The 13,865-nt window shown below is 33.3% G+C and overlaps 1 protein-coding gene across 1 annotated transcript; it reads right to left on the bottom strand.

Moving 5' to 3' along the window:
• Window positions 1–4,857: 4,857 nt before the first annotated feature.
• LOC124366517 (phosphoglycerate mutase 1-like) lies at window positions 4,858–5,964 on the bottom strand. Its single transcript, XM_046823105.1, has one exon. It carries the CDS (start codon window positions 5,685–5,687, stop codon window positions 4,908–4,910), a length of 780 nt encoding a protein of 259 aa, XP_046679061.1. The 5' UTR covers window positions 5,688–5,964; the 3' UTR covers window positions 4,858–4,907.
• Between the last annotated feature and the right edge of the window lie 7,901 nt (window positions 5,965–13,865).

Raw genomic sequence — 13,865 nt, 5'->3', positions numbered from 1 at the left:
CTTTTTATGTTTTGTAACTTTTGATGGTTAAATTTTTTTACTTTATTATTACTTGAAAAGAGATGTATTAATTTACTTATATTATTACTTGAAAAAAGGTGTTTTTTACTTATATTATTACTTGAAAAAAGGTGTTTTTTACTTATATTATTACTTGAAAAAAGGTGTTTTTACTTATATTATTACTTGAAAAAAGGTGTTAATTTCACTGAATTATTGCGAAGTGAAGTGTTAAAAGGTGTAAAAATTTCCTCAATATATATAAATATATATTAATAAATATATACTGATTCTTCAACACCCAGAAACCCCTGAAAGATAGGGACATGATATTGTCCGCGACAATAAGCAATGATTTTTCTCTCTGACCTTAGGGCTGCCATCTAAAGTTCTGAAAATACCTATAAGAAATGCAAATTAACAGCAAATATATTTTATTAATTGAAACAGGCTGTTAAAATTTAATCAATTGCTTTGCGTAAACATTATGTTATGACAGCTCAAACCATATGTTTAATTTAGTGTTTAAAAATCCTTATATATATTCTTATATATAATACTTATATATATATATATATATATATATATATATATATTTATTTATTTATTTGTATATATATCAGAAACTATTTGACTGATCATTATGAAAATTTGTATGTGTATGTATTTTTTCCACGGAGAAAGTTTATATGCTATGCCCATTGATGTAACTCGCCACCAGGCGGCACTGAAAAAGATACAAGTTTTCAAAGTGCCTGCACATTATAAACTGCAATTACAAGACAGTTACATATATTATATATAATGTAATGTTATATTTCTGTATCTGAAACGACATACAAAGAAAATATATACAAGTATTTAATGTACAATACAAGGTGATATAGCCATATATAACTGTATGTCTAATATTATGTTTTATTTATTGATAACTATAAAATAAGCTTTTAATTTTTTAAGAACTATAATAAGACATGAGTCGTTTTGTAAACCAGCAATTATTGTTGAAAACCGCTCCAAAATAAAGTCCTTATTTATTTATTTATTTATATATTAAATAGCCAAACACTATTTGAAGGCACTAAGTTATGATGTATATTTGCCTTTATAATAAATTTCTGTTTCAACTTAAAGCTTGAGTGTTAGACCACTTTATAATAAAGTACATGTACATGTACAATGGCTATAAACATACTCTTTTGCCAGATTTGACAAACTCTACATCGGCGTTGGAAATATAGTTCACTTAAACCAGATGTGCTCATACACGGGCAAAGCTTTTGAAAAGCATGCAAAGCTGTGGGAAACAGCTAGTAATATTTTAAATACAAAAGTGTCTTTGTTTGTTTGTTTGTTTTGCTTTCACACATAAACTACTCAACCGATTGTACTAAAATTTTACATGAACAGCTCTAATCAGGCCAGGTATTCCTTATCTCACTTGGAGAATGATATCAAGGGCAAGACAATGAACTGAAAGTTGATAGGGATTGATTAGTTATTAGTTGACTACTTCTAGCATGAGAGAAAATGTTTAGTCTAATATATATTCATAATTGAATAGACTATTACTATTGACTAGGACTTTTAACTCCTAATTTCTCTTCTATAATAAAGACGTATTTGCTTTTGTTTTTTCCATTTTTCATTTCACTTTTCCTTTTGTTTTTCCAATCTCTTTGTCATATTCCAGTAGGGCTCTCCGAAATGAGGCCAAAATATATCAAGTATTTAAATGTGTTACGACAATTATTTTAATGCAGTGTGAATTTGAAACTTGGCACTACAAACCTGAGAACTAAGCAAGTCTATTTAGTAAAAGTGGCTTTTTGCCGTATTTTATATAAATTCAATCTGAGATTAGATAAAAACTTTGCACAAGTAAATGAACAGTTTTTTATCACACTGTAAATTACAACACAGGATTTCAAAATTAAGTATTTATTTAACGCTATAAGTGACTCAATTATTTCACTGCCAAACAACAATATTATTGTTAACTAGGCCTACGCACAGGCAGATTGCCCATGTAGGCTTTCCAGTATTGTTATATTTATTGTTCTATTCGTTATACTTATCTTTCATTTCTTCTATATATAAGTTGCTGTATATATAAAATAATAGCTATTTCATCTAAGAAAGATTGTATACATGTATATATAAACTGCTGGAATAAACGTTATTCATTCATTATATCTTTTCATATTACTAGACAACGCTTATTTTATGCGTATTACTGTACTAATAAGTGCAGCAAACTACCAGCACAACTAGAGGTAAAAATATACCTTCTTAACAGTTTGGCCAAGAAATTTTTCCAATTGAGAGGCAAATTTCCTTCCAGCTACACAATACCACAAGAAATGCCGACATTGAGTTTGTACACAATATTTTGAGTGCCACTGCCACACAATGTTTTAAGTTTTTACACCTGAGGGGGAGGGTAGATTTCAATCCTCGAAACACAGTCTATACATTTTGTAACATACTGTGTAACAATGGCAAATGTCTAATATCCTAATATTCTTCCAAACCATCCATCATCATTTAGTTTTCTAATTTGTAGAAAATGCCGGGTTTGACATAAACCCCAAATTTTGTTATGTTTTAGTCCGCCATTTTGAAATAATTTTGAAAACAACCTTCACTCGACTATAATGTTTCTGTCAAATATAGCTTTAAAACAATGGGAGTTATTTTCAGTGAAGTTGTGCGAAAATCTTTGGTAAGTTCTATCATGAGGACAATTGCAATATTAACTCTGTATTTAACAATAAAATCTACCTAAAGTTGTGATTTTCTATATTTGAAAATAGCACAGAAAGCAGCCACACGGAGCAAGGAATAAACCAAATCTCACCGGAAATGGGAGGTCCGAATCCCTGGCACCAACCAAATGTGGTGCAAATTTCTAATTTTACTGCCAGAAAATTCTTCTAAAACTAGTTATTCATATGATTGGTTTGTAGTTTTTTTATACCAATATTCTTTAGTGGTTTTCGTTTGCAATTGTTTGAATTTTCATACAATATGGACTCCTACATTGGACTATACTTGGATACTGCGTCCTGACCAATCAATCTGGACGGACTGCATCATTACTAACGTAGACTAATCTCCTGGTATGATGATACTTGTTTATTACGGGGAAAGATTATAAATTTGTAAAACATTTAACTACAGACCACTCTCCAGTTTGTCCAAGCTTTCTAAAAAGAAGAAGTAAGTTAAATCTAAAAAATCCAAATATTTTATTAAGAGTACTGGACAAAAGAATTATTAATATGGACAATGATTGTTTAATCTATTAACAACTAAAACAAGTCACCTATTTCATACAATGGATGATTCAGGGGAAAAATCAATTTGTCTTTTGAATTTATTATAAGGCAGTGATCTTTGTGGCAGGGTATTCCACTATTTTGGACCAAGAGATAATGTTGCTAATTGGAAATTATCTTTTTTGTTACAATATTGTTTGCACCCCTTGTCTTATATTGGTGGATGTTTTGATATGTTAAATTATTTGTTGTAGCCATACAAAGCAACTATTCATATACTACTAAACATCTGACTGTTGTGATATGGAGTTCTTTAAATTTTTATTTACATGAATCTTTATAACCAATACCAGAGGTATAACGTACTGTTCAGTATAAATGAAAAGTAAACTTCTAACATACTCTTAAACCAAATTATTAACCCTTTGGACGCCAACGTCCGGTTGATCGGACCGTCGAAGTCTAGTCGAAAAACGCCAACGTTCCGATTGATCGGCCGTTCGAGAAAAACATATTTTAAAATTTATTTTGTAACTTTAAAAGTCTGTTTTAACTGTTTAGGACTATTTTAGAAGTAAATAAGATTATCTGTAATCAATTTTGTTCAGTTTAGTTGTTTAGTTTAGTTGTGTGTTTAGTTTCCCTAAACACACACATGTTACAAGTGACGGGGACAAATGTATATATATTTGTAAATAATTATTTTGTTGACAAAGATTTTTCTTACTTTTTGAAGAAAATCTATGATATACACTTATAGTAGTGAGGAGATTCTCTTATTATAATTCTATGTAAGTATGTACAAACGTATTTTCTACTGTAAAATTAATTCTAGTTATAGTAAATGTTTTCTAATATCAACACTAATTTAAAAGTATTTTTTGTGAAACTACTTTTCAACTTTCAGTTCTGAATTTTTCTGAGCAGTCTTAGATATAATATCTGTAACGAATAAAAATATTACCGATAGGTAAAAATATTTTTTTCCGTACCGATATTTTGGCCTGAAGTGAAATTTTTATGTAAACAAATGTTTTGGTTAGACATTACCACATCATAAACAATGTAGTTCCATTCTAAATGCTATTTATAATAACACTATTCGATAGCGCATATAATTTCCTACAAATAAAAAAATAAACATTCAATTAACATAAAAACTAAGGATAATACAGAACAAAGCGTAACAGGTTACAAAAACGTCAAAACAGGGCGGTTTTGGCTAGTATGGTTGGTTCGGGCGCTAGCGTGATGGGTAGGGCGGCAGCCTTGGGCGTTGGCGTCCAAAGGATTAAAGGGAAGAGGTTATTATGATTGTAAATTAACAGATGTTCAGACAAAGTTAGCATTGGAATATTACATCATAATGTTTTACGTTAACATTTCATGTTTGTAATGTTTTTGATATATTTATATGCTTTAAATTGTAAGTGATGATAATGATTATAGCAAATACAACATAACTTGTTGATTTAGCAATGATACTGTTGATCCTAAAAAATTTTAGTACAAAAATTCTATATCTCATCAATGATTACAAAATAAGGTAGATAGAAGGGAAGAAAAAAATCACTGCATCATTCAAGTTCTTATCTTATTAATAAACCATATCTCAAAACCAACCGGTCAGTCAGGAACTTTGTGCGATATTGAAGCCACCAGAGCAGTCGCCTTTTCCACAGTCTCTCTGTCCGAAAAGAACTGCATCGAAACAATAGGTTTCAGCGTATCGTCCAGCAAGTAGTAAAACGGCATCCCTGTCGGTACATTGAGCTTCATGATGGCTTCTTCACTCAGACCATCCAAATGTTTCACGAGTCCTCGGAGGGTAGTCCCGTGGGTGACCAACAGAACCCGTTTTCCACTCAGTATTTCGGGTACGACTCTCTCGTTCCAGAAAGGTATAGACCGGGCCATTGTTGTCTCAAGGGATTCCACGCTCGGAAATTCTATTCCAGGTTGACTTTTCAGCACTGGGTCGTTGATGATGGTGCTGTAATATTTGTGGTTTTCATCCATCGGAGGTGGTAAAACGTTGAACTTCCTACGCCATATCTGAAGCTGATCCAAGCCGTACTTTGCCGCCATCTCCTCTTTGTTGTAGCCGGTCAATTCTCCGTAGTGTCGTTCATTGAGTCTCCAGTCAGCTACCACAGGTAAGTCGGGTTGGCCGATATCACCCAAAATGATGTCTAACGTGTGACGTGCTCGAGTGAGCACAGACGTGAAGGCAATATCAAAAGTGTACCCACCTTCCTTCAGAACTCTTCCGGACGCGTGAGCTTCTTCCACGCCCTTTTCACTCAGAGGAGCATCGTACCAACCACAAAACCAATTTTTCTTCGTCCACTCACTCTCGCCGTGACGAGCAAATACTATTTTAAAACTACTGCTTTCTCTGCTCATGGCAATTGTTCACTTTACACGATGCGAACAATGAATTAAAGTGCTTTGTAATTATTATTAATGACGACATTAGAGGATTTACAAACCATTGAAATAGATAAGTTACTTCAACACTCCAAAACGAATTAACTGCATAGCTTAAGATAACAGAGATTAACTCATTTGCTATCAAAGTTGATATACAAGAGGTTAGTGCCTTTCTATTAACAGTAGTTTGTTAATACCTTGACTGCTGACCCTCTATTGCTATTCTACCACTCTTCTATTTGTCAAGCATTAGTAACAGTCATAAATTAATGAATACAATGCATCGTTACGCCAATGAAGCTGACTCACATGTATCATCAATACCATATGGATTTATCATAGCAGTTATATTCAAACAAAGACACTTTCATACAATCTCATTGGCTGTTTCGTTGATAAAACCAAACATTTCAATTTATTCAGAAGAATAACAAAGGATAAGATACACTATTTAATATGTGTCTAATCAGTAAATTTGTTATCAATGGTTGCAGAATGCTGATTCCTCGCCAGAATGTCGATTTTCCCATAACTTTTAAATCAAGTAAAGCCCGAGGTAGGATATTATAGACTAAAAAATGAAATAATTACAAAAAAAGAGATTATCTAACTATAATAATTACAATTATTATTACAGCCCACAATATTTTTTCCAAATAGTTGACTGCTAAATCAAAACTTTAAAATACACTTTGGAAGAACTGGTTGCTGCAAGGTTTAAGACATTGCAGTTTGGATTATACCAAAGTACGCAGGGACTGCACAAATAAATAACTCAGCCTACAGAGCTGACAATCATTTGTTGTAAGACTGATGTGGTATGAACTGAAGCTTGTCCGGAACTAATCACCGAATGACAATAATGACACAATTTTTAAAAACATAATTTTGTCGTATAGCCCTGAAAATGTCTTTTATGTCAACGCAAAGTTCCTTAATAAATATCTTGCTAAAATACTTCATTTAACTTTACTCCACAGTATATTGGTGATTGAGCAAGCTGGTAACCTCAAAATGTTGGCCACGAATGTTGACCATGAAATAGATGCTCCCACATATTTTGACCACGAACCCAAATAAAACCTGCTTCGCCAGAAGGGCTAAGTGCAACTGCACTACTGGCTTTAATCATCAAAATAAAAAGGAACTTCTCAGCATTATAACTATTATCAGACACAAATCAGACACAAAATTGATACTTACGAACACAGCTTGTGGGAATTTATTTTCATAGATGAGACAGACCGATTTGTCTAATAGGTATCACCACACTTGTACCAGATGTGGGTGTTCAACTCAGCCACGTAAAAATAGGGATTCATGACAATAGTTTGTCATACTCGTACTATCAAATATCACAATTACTAGCAGTTGAGTTGCCCGCGGCTTCGCACGCAATCGTAGGTTTTGCACCTGTATGAGCACTTCTGGTTTGAATGAATTATACAGGGTGACAATTAAGTCTGGAACCTCTTTTTTAATTTTTGAACCACAATAGAAAGAAATACCAAAGTTCACACATGCTTACTGGTGATAGTAACGCACAAATCTGCCCAATTACCGACCGGATACTCCTTTTGGGGGACGGTCCACAAGGAGTCAGACAAAATTCTTAAATAGCAGCTTAGGTCAAGTTTGGCATCACATTAAAGGTCTTACTTAGCAGAATACAATGCCGCAAACCGGACTTCAAAAGGTGTATTCATTCAGTAGTTATAGCTATTTGAATTTTAAAACAATTGAACAATGTAAATTATTAAGTATTACAAGTAAACACCAATTTTTTAAGTACCTGTGATCAAAGTAAGTGTTCAAAATGTTCCCCTCCCATCGTCTGGCAATGTCCTAGGGGGTTGTAAAGCCATCCACTGCATTTTGAAGGTAGTCACGAGGAATATCTTGAGCTTCTTGGACTATGAGATTTCTTAGGTGCGCCAAATCTCGAAGCTTAGTACGATAAACTTTATCTTTGAGGTATCCCCAAAGAAAAAAAATCCATCGGAGATAAATCAGGGGAACGAGCAGGCCACTCTACTGCACCACATCTTCCAATCCATCTGAGAAGGAATATTGTATCCAAGTATTCTCTAACAAGGAGAGCAAAGTGGTGGGTGGCGCGCCATTTTGCTGGAAATAAATTCTTTGAAATTGTCGATCCAAGAGCAGCTTGTAGTGTAGAATTATCTCATTTTGGAGCATTGCTAGACACGAGTCACCATTTAAATTACCATTGATAAATAATGGGCCCATAATTTGATTTCCTATAATACCTGCCCAAACGTTAAGTTTCTGTGGATGCTGTGTATGACTCAATCTGCCACTTTCACATTCTAACAGTAGTTGTGTTATTGGTAATCAAGAATCAAGAAGAATCAAGAAGTTTATTAGCCATTGGTCACAACAATATGAAATAGGCATCGTCAAAATATACAGCACTGATATTTACAACAACAAAATTAGTTATTACAATATTGTACTATAATTATACTAATTTTATGACCAAGTAACAGGTTTAATATAATCTATGAAGAGTGTGCACATGTTTGTTAATTACGTTATAGCTAATACAGTATAGAAAAATCAGAAATCTACAAATCAAAACTAATCAAAAAATGATATTTATGTCAGAATCTAAAAATTCTTTTTAAAGAGTAGAATGGATTGCATATGAGCCAGTTACTTATCTTTAGTTTAAAAATATTGAAAAGAGTCATTGTAGCAGATGCAGGCAGCTTATTATAAAAAGTTATGCAATTGAATTTAAAAGAGTTGCCGGTTTTGACTAGCCTGTGCTGAGGGAGATCTAATTTGTTTTTTAACCCCTGGTATTGTGTTGATGAAAATCTTGTCTGGTATTGAAATCTGTAATTTGTAATTTTGTATAGACTAGTATATGAAAAATGTAAAGGTTAATAACTGTCATGAATTTGAGATTGATAAAAAGTGGTTTGCAATGTTCTAGAGAGCTGCTTCCACTGATGGTTCTAACTACTTTTTTTTGAATGAGAAGAATATCATTCACAGCATTGGAGTGACCCCCACAAAACAATGCCATAGGAAATGTGTGATTGAAAAAAGGCAAAAATATGCCACTCTCAAATATTCACAGCTAAACAAAATCCCTCAGTTTCCACATTAGATACAAGACTCTAGATATTTTTCTACATACATGGTCAATGTGTGATTTCCAATTAAGCTTGCTGTCAAGATGAAAACCCAACAATTTTACAGATTGATCTTCATAATTTTCAGACAAGCTGAGAAGCAGATTTTGCGTTTTCTCTCCTGATTACATATCAGTCTATTAGAAGTGAAACCAATTTAAAGCCAAGCTGTGAGATGCATCCATGTTTTCTTTCAGAGTATTCAACTGCTTATTAGATGAAAAAAGAGTGGTGTCATCAGCATAAATAACAATGTTAGACAACACATTAGAGGGCAGATCATTTATAAAAATGATGAATAAGAATGGTCCTAAAACTGAACCCTGTGGTACACCTGTGGCCACAGAAAGAGTGGTAGACTGCTGAGCTTGAACAGAAACATATTGTACTCTATTCGATAGATATGACTGCAAAATATTAATGGAATTTTCTGATATACCATAGATCTTAAGTTTGTCAAGGAGGATGCCATGATTCACCGCAATCGAACGCCTTACTTAAATCAATGAGTGTCAAAGCAACTGACTCCTTTTGTTCAAAAGCATGAAGTGCTTTAACGACTATTTCTGTAACGGCAGAAGTTTGTAGATTTATTGGTACGAAAGCCATGTTGGTTATTACTGATTATATTATTGGACTCAAAATGTTGATTAAGTTGATGATACATTATAGATTCAAAAACTTTTGATAAGATGGGGGACTATAGAAATTGGGCGATAGCTTTGGGGCAGAGATCTGTCCCCTTTTTTGTTAGACTGGCAATACCTTGGAAATTTTTAGAAGATCAGGAAAATATCCATGTAATAAGCATTGATTGAAGATGAAAGCTAATGGTGAACTGATGTGTTTTAATTGTGTTCTTGACAATAATAATTAGATATACCATAAAAGTCGGAAGTTTTAGAGTTTGACAATTTAGCAGCTACCTTAGTTACATCAGTTGGGCGTGATTAATGACCAAGTAAATTGAGGTACACAGTTAGTTAAAGTGTTAGCCAGTAGGTTGGTTGCCAATATGTCAGTGTTATCAATGTTAGTTTGAATGTCTGCCACCGACTGTATGAAATACTGGTTAGTTAGGTGTGGATCAAGTGTTGTTGGTGTCACACCTGTGTTGTTTTGTGTTTCTGAGGAAATTACCTCCCAGGCAGCCTTACATTTATTACTAGCTCCCCTCTATATGATTTTCAAAACAAGCCCCTTTTTTGCTAGGTTGAGCTTTTTTCTATACTCTTTTTTGAAGAATTTATAAAGGTTATATGCGGCTTCCATATGCTGAGACCCAGTTTTTCTAAGATTCTTAAAAACATCAAAATAACCTAGCATTATTTCTCTACCTCTTTTTAAATCTTCATTGTACCACAAAAGTTTCTTTTTGTCTGCTTGCTTTTAACACCAATTTTAACTAATGGAGATGATAGATACCAAATATTGTTATATGTTTTTAGAAAAATGTTAAATAAAGTTTTCAATGTCAATCTCTTTTCTTTTATAGGTATCAATTATTTCCCACCTTTTCACTCTCCAAACTTTCTGCAAACAATTTAATTTGTGTCTCATTTTGCTTACGCATACATTTTTTTGAGGATGTGACTGTCTCATTTGGTCTACATGATCTATCAAGTTTTAGATTTAATAGAAGAGGATTATGATCGGAAATGCAGTCATTCAAAACTTTTAATTCATAACAATCCCTTGAAAAATTTACGAGGATGTTATCGAGACACGAATCATTTCTTGTAGGAGCCTTATTTATAGCTACAAGTTAAGAGAGCGTAAGATGTTTACAAAGGTGGTTGTCACTGTGTCAGTGGTTTTATGGAATGGTATGTTGAAGTCACCTCCAATGACTAACTTAGAGGTATGTTGCAAAATCTTTTTAATAGCTTGTTCAAAGTTATCAAAAAATAAGTCCATATTACCACAAGGTGATCTATACAGAGAAACTATTGCTACTTCTAAATTGGCCAAATTTTTATTCCTGAAATTTCTAAATTTTGCTCTAGATTAAATTTGCTTAGGTCTAGTTCACTATATTCAAGCGAATCTCTTATAAAAATACCAGCACCCCCATTTTTTGAGGCTTTGCGACACACCATACTTGCAGCTTTGTAGCCCTGAGGTGTAAATAAAGATATCTGCTCTCTAGTAACCAGTGCTCACAAATGCTTATAATATCTATATGCTTAAGTTTAGACAAGTGTTCTAATTCTAATAATTTTATTACGGAGACATTGGATATTAATTTGTAAAATGTTTAAGACCGATGTGCAAGTTTGATTCAATGAGTGAACTAGATTCATTGTTAAAGGTTGTTAAATTTTGAAACAGACAAGGGGTTTTTTCCATTATTTTCAACTAAGGTTTTTTTACATTTTGTACTTTTTTTCTTAAAAAATAACTGTTTCTACCTTGGGGTTTCTACTGTAATATTTCTTTTACATTCATCCACTAATTGTTGAGACACCACTCTTTTTTGTCTGTTTTGGGCGTTTTCAAAACCCTGAAAAGGTGAAGAAATAGAAAAAGAGCTATGCTTCACTAGAGTTGGAGACTGTAGACAAGTCCCATTGTCTCCCGACAGGTGAGGGCTGGTGGAGTGTCCAGGTGGTGGTGTCTGTAGGGACTCAGTCACGGTAGGGTCAGTAGTCAGCTTCACTGGTGATGTCTGTTTGAAATACTGCTGAGATGGACTGCTCCTCCAGAGTTGACTCCAAGCTTATCCTTGGGCTGACCTCTATCACAGATGGGCTGGTGGTTTGCTCTTGAGTAGGTATTTCTCCGCAGAGGTCAGGATCAGACTTTGATGTCGCTGAAGTTCTACCAATAGCCTGAACTATCTTCCTGCCAAGCAATTTTTTTTCCCATCTTGTTCAGATGCATATCCATGGCGAGTAAAATGCTGTCCTCTCAGTTCAGTCCCATCAATAACATTGAAGCTCTCCATTTCCTCCAGTTTACCGTTCAAAATTGCAATTTCTTTGTTAATGAAATGTTTTTTCTCCAGGTCGTGTCTTTGAAAACAATGGTACAAAAATAAAGTTGGTATGGTTATTTTGCTGACAAAAACCGATGTATTTGACCTGGAATTACTTGTGCAGCTCGACGGTTTCTGTAGGTAACACGGCTCATATCATTAGCCCCTCCGATTATTACAACCACGTCCTGGTCTGTGAGGTCTGTACACATTGCGTTAGTGTTCTGCAGTATGTGGGGTTATTGGGGCTCCAGGACAGGCATTGACAAAAACCTCAGAATCTGGTACTAGTGGTTGCACTGCGTCATACAGATTTTTACCATGACTGTCAGCAAAAATTTGGATTTTTTTGGGTATAAAAACTGTTTTAATTGTTTCTTGTTTTTGTGTATGTTTAGATTTAATAATAGGCCTTTTTCTGCTTTAATTTACTTTCATTCTTGTAAGCTACTGTTTAGTGTGTTGATTTCAGTCCGGTTTTGCAAAGGTTCATCTGTTATCAGCCCTGATAAAATGTCATACTTGTTTTGAAAGTGTGATAGAAGTATTTGGGAGGGTTGGCCACTCATTTCAAAGACTTTGTATTAATATGTTTACCTTTTCTGATTACTTCACAGAATGTTTTCCCTGATTCGTCCAGATGATTTTCTTTATGGGTATTAGAGAGGGTTTTTTAAGTCCTCTTCAAGTAGTTTGGTTACTTCAATTAGATTCCTATGATCTAGCATTAATTCTGAATAAAGGTGTTCAAGATTTTGGCATTTCATTTCTTTTAATTTATTTTTTAATTTATTTTCTTCTAATATATTTTCAAGTTTTTCTTCTTTTCTTGTATAAGTTGTTCTTCTGCATTTGCTCTTTGTTTAGATATCCGTTCTATTTTTCGTTCTTCCAAATTTTCTCTTTAGAGTCCCAGCCTTAATATGTCAACTTCTTCTGTAATTTCCAAATTTTTTCATCTTTTTTTTGCTGCAATTTTTCTTGGTTTCATTTAAACTTGAAAAGAATGTCTTCCTTTTCTAAATCCAATAATGACAGTGTTTCTTGAAGTGATTTATTTTCAATAACGCTTTTGTCAAAGCTTTGAAGCATATTTGTCAATAATTTAAATACATTGTTGAACATGAGTGGATCGCATTCCTCTGTAATCTTGTTAAATTCTCCATAAAGCTCAATTGCTAAGTGTTTCAACTTCCTCAGAAGCCAGTGCCATTTCAAGAGAAATCATTCTTAAGATAAATCACATTAAGATTACACTAGAATAAATGAGAGATAAATACTTTGTGTATGTGTAAAATTAGAATTTATATTGGATTGTCAAAAAATATAAAATTCAATTAATAAGTCATTGTATAATTGTTCACAAATTAATTAATTCATGCAAAAAGATATTATGTCAGTTGTGGGAGTTTTAACCATCAACTGTTTTACACTGTAAGCAGACAAGTTGTACAGCAGATGGACTTGACAGCTGATAATGTAAACAAACTGCTGCTATCAATTAGGCAACTGATAAGTGGACAAGCAGCTGGCAGAGTACAGCTGAGTAGTGCAGGTAAATGGTGGGGGGTTTGGCAGTACTGAACAGGAAATAACTGCTCCAGTCAGACAAATGCACCAGTTATTTACAATTTTAATTAATTTTTCTTTTTGTTCTATAAATTCCAAACTGTCAAAGTCTTAAATCCCACTTATATAAAAATAACTGTTATATCATGAAAGTGATTTGTTATGTGCTATTTTACACTTAAAAAAGGCTATTTATGAGTGGTTGAAAACATGTGCTATAGTAGAGAAAATAATGAGTGTTTAAATAATCAAAATATTATGTAGTCTGCAGTAAAAATAAGTTATATTTAACTGTGCTCCAGGTAAAGTACACTTCACTCAGTAAAATATAGTAAAATTCATCACTGATAATTTAGTATAACTGCTTTAAAATTAACATTAGTTTAAGCACTAAAATAAACACCACTTGAAACTGGCTACATATAATAATTAATTGATTCC

Source organism: Homalodisca vitripennis, chromosome 7, assembly GCF_021130785.1.
Source record: "Homalodisca vitripennis isolate AUS2020 chromosome 7, UT_GWSS_2.1, whole genome shotgun sequence".
Taxonomy (NCBI): Eukaryota; Metazoa; Arthropoda; class Insecta; order Hemiptera; family Cicadellidae; genus Homalodisca; species Homalodisca vitripennis.
Note: the sequence above shows the minus strand (reverse complement) of the source record. Positions and strands in the feature narration are given on the sequence as shown.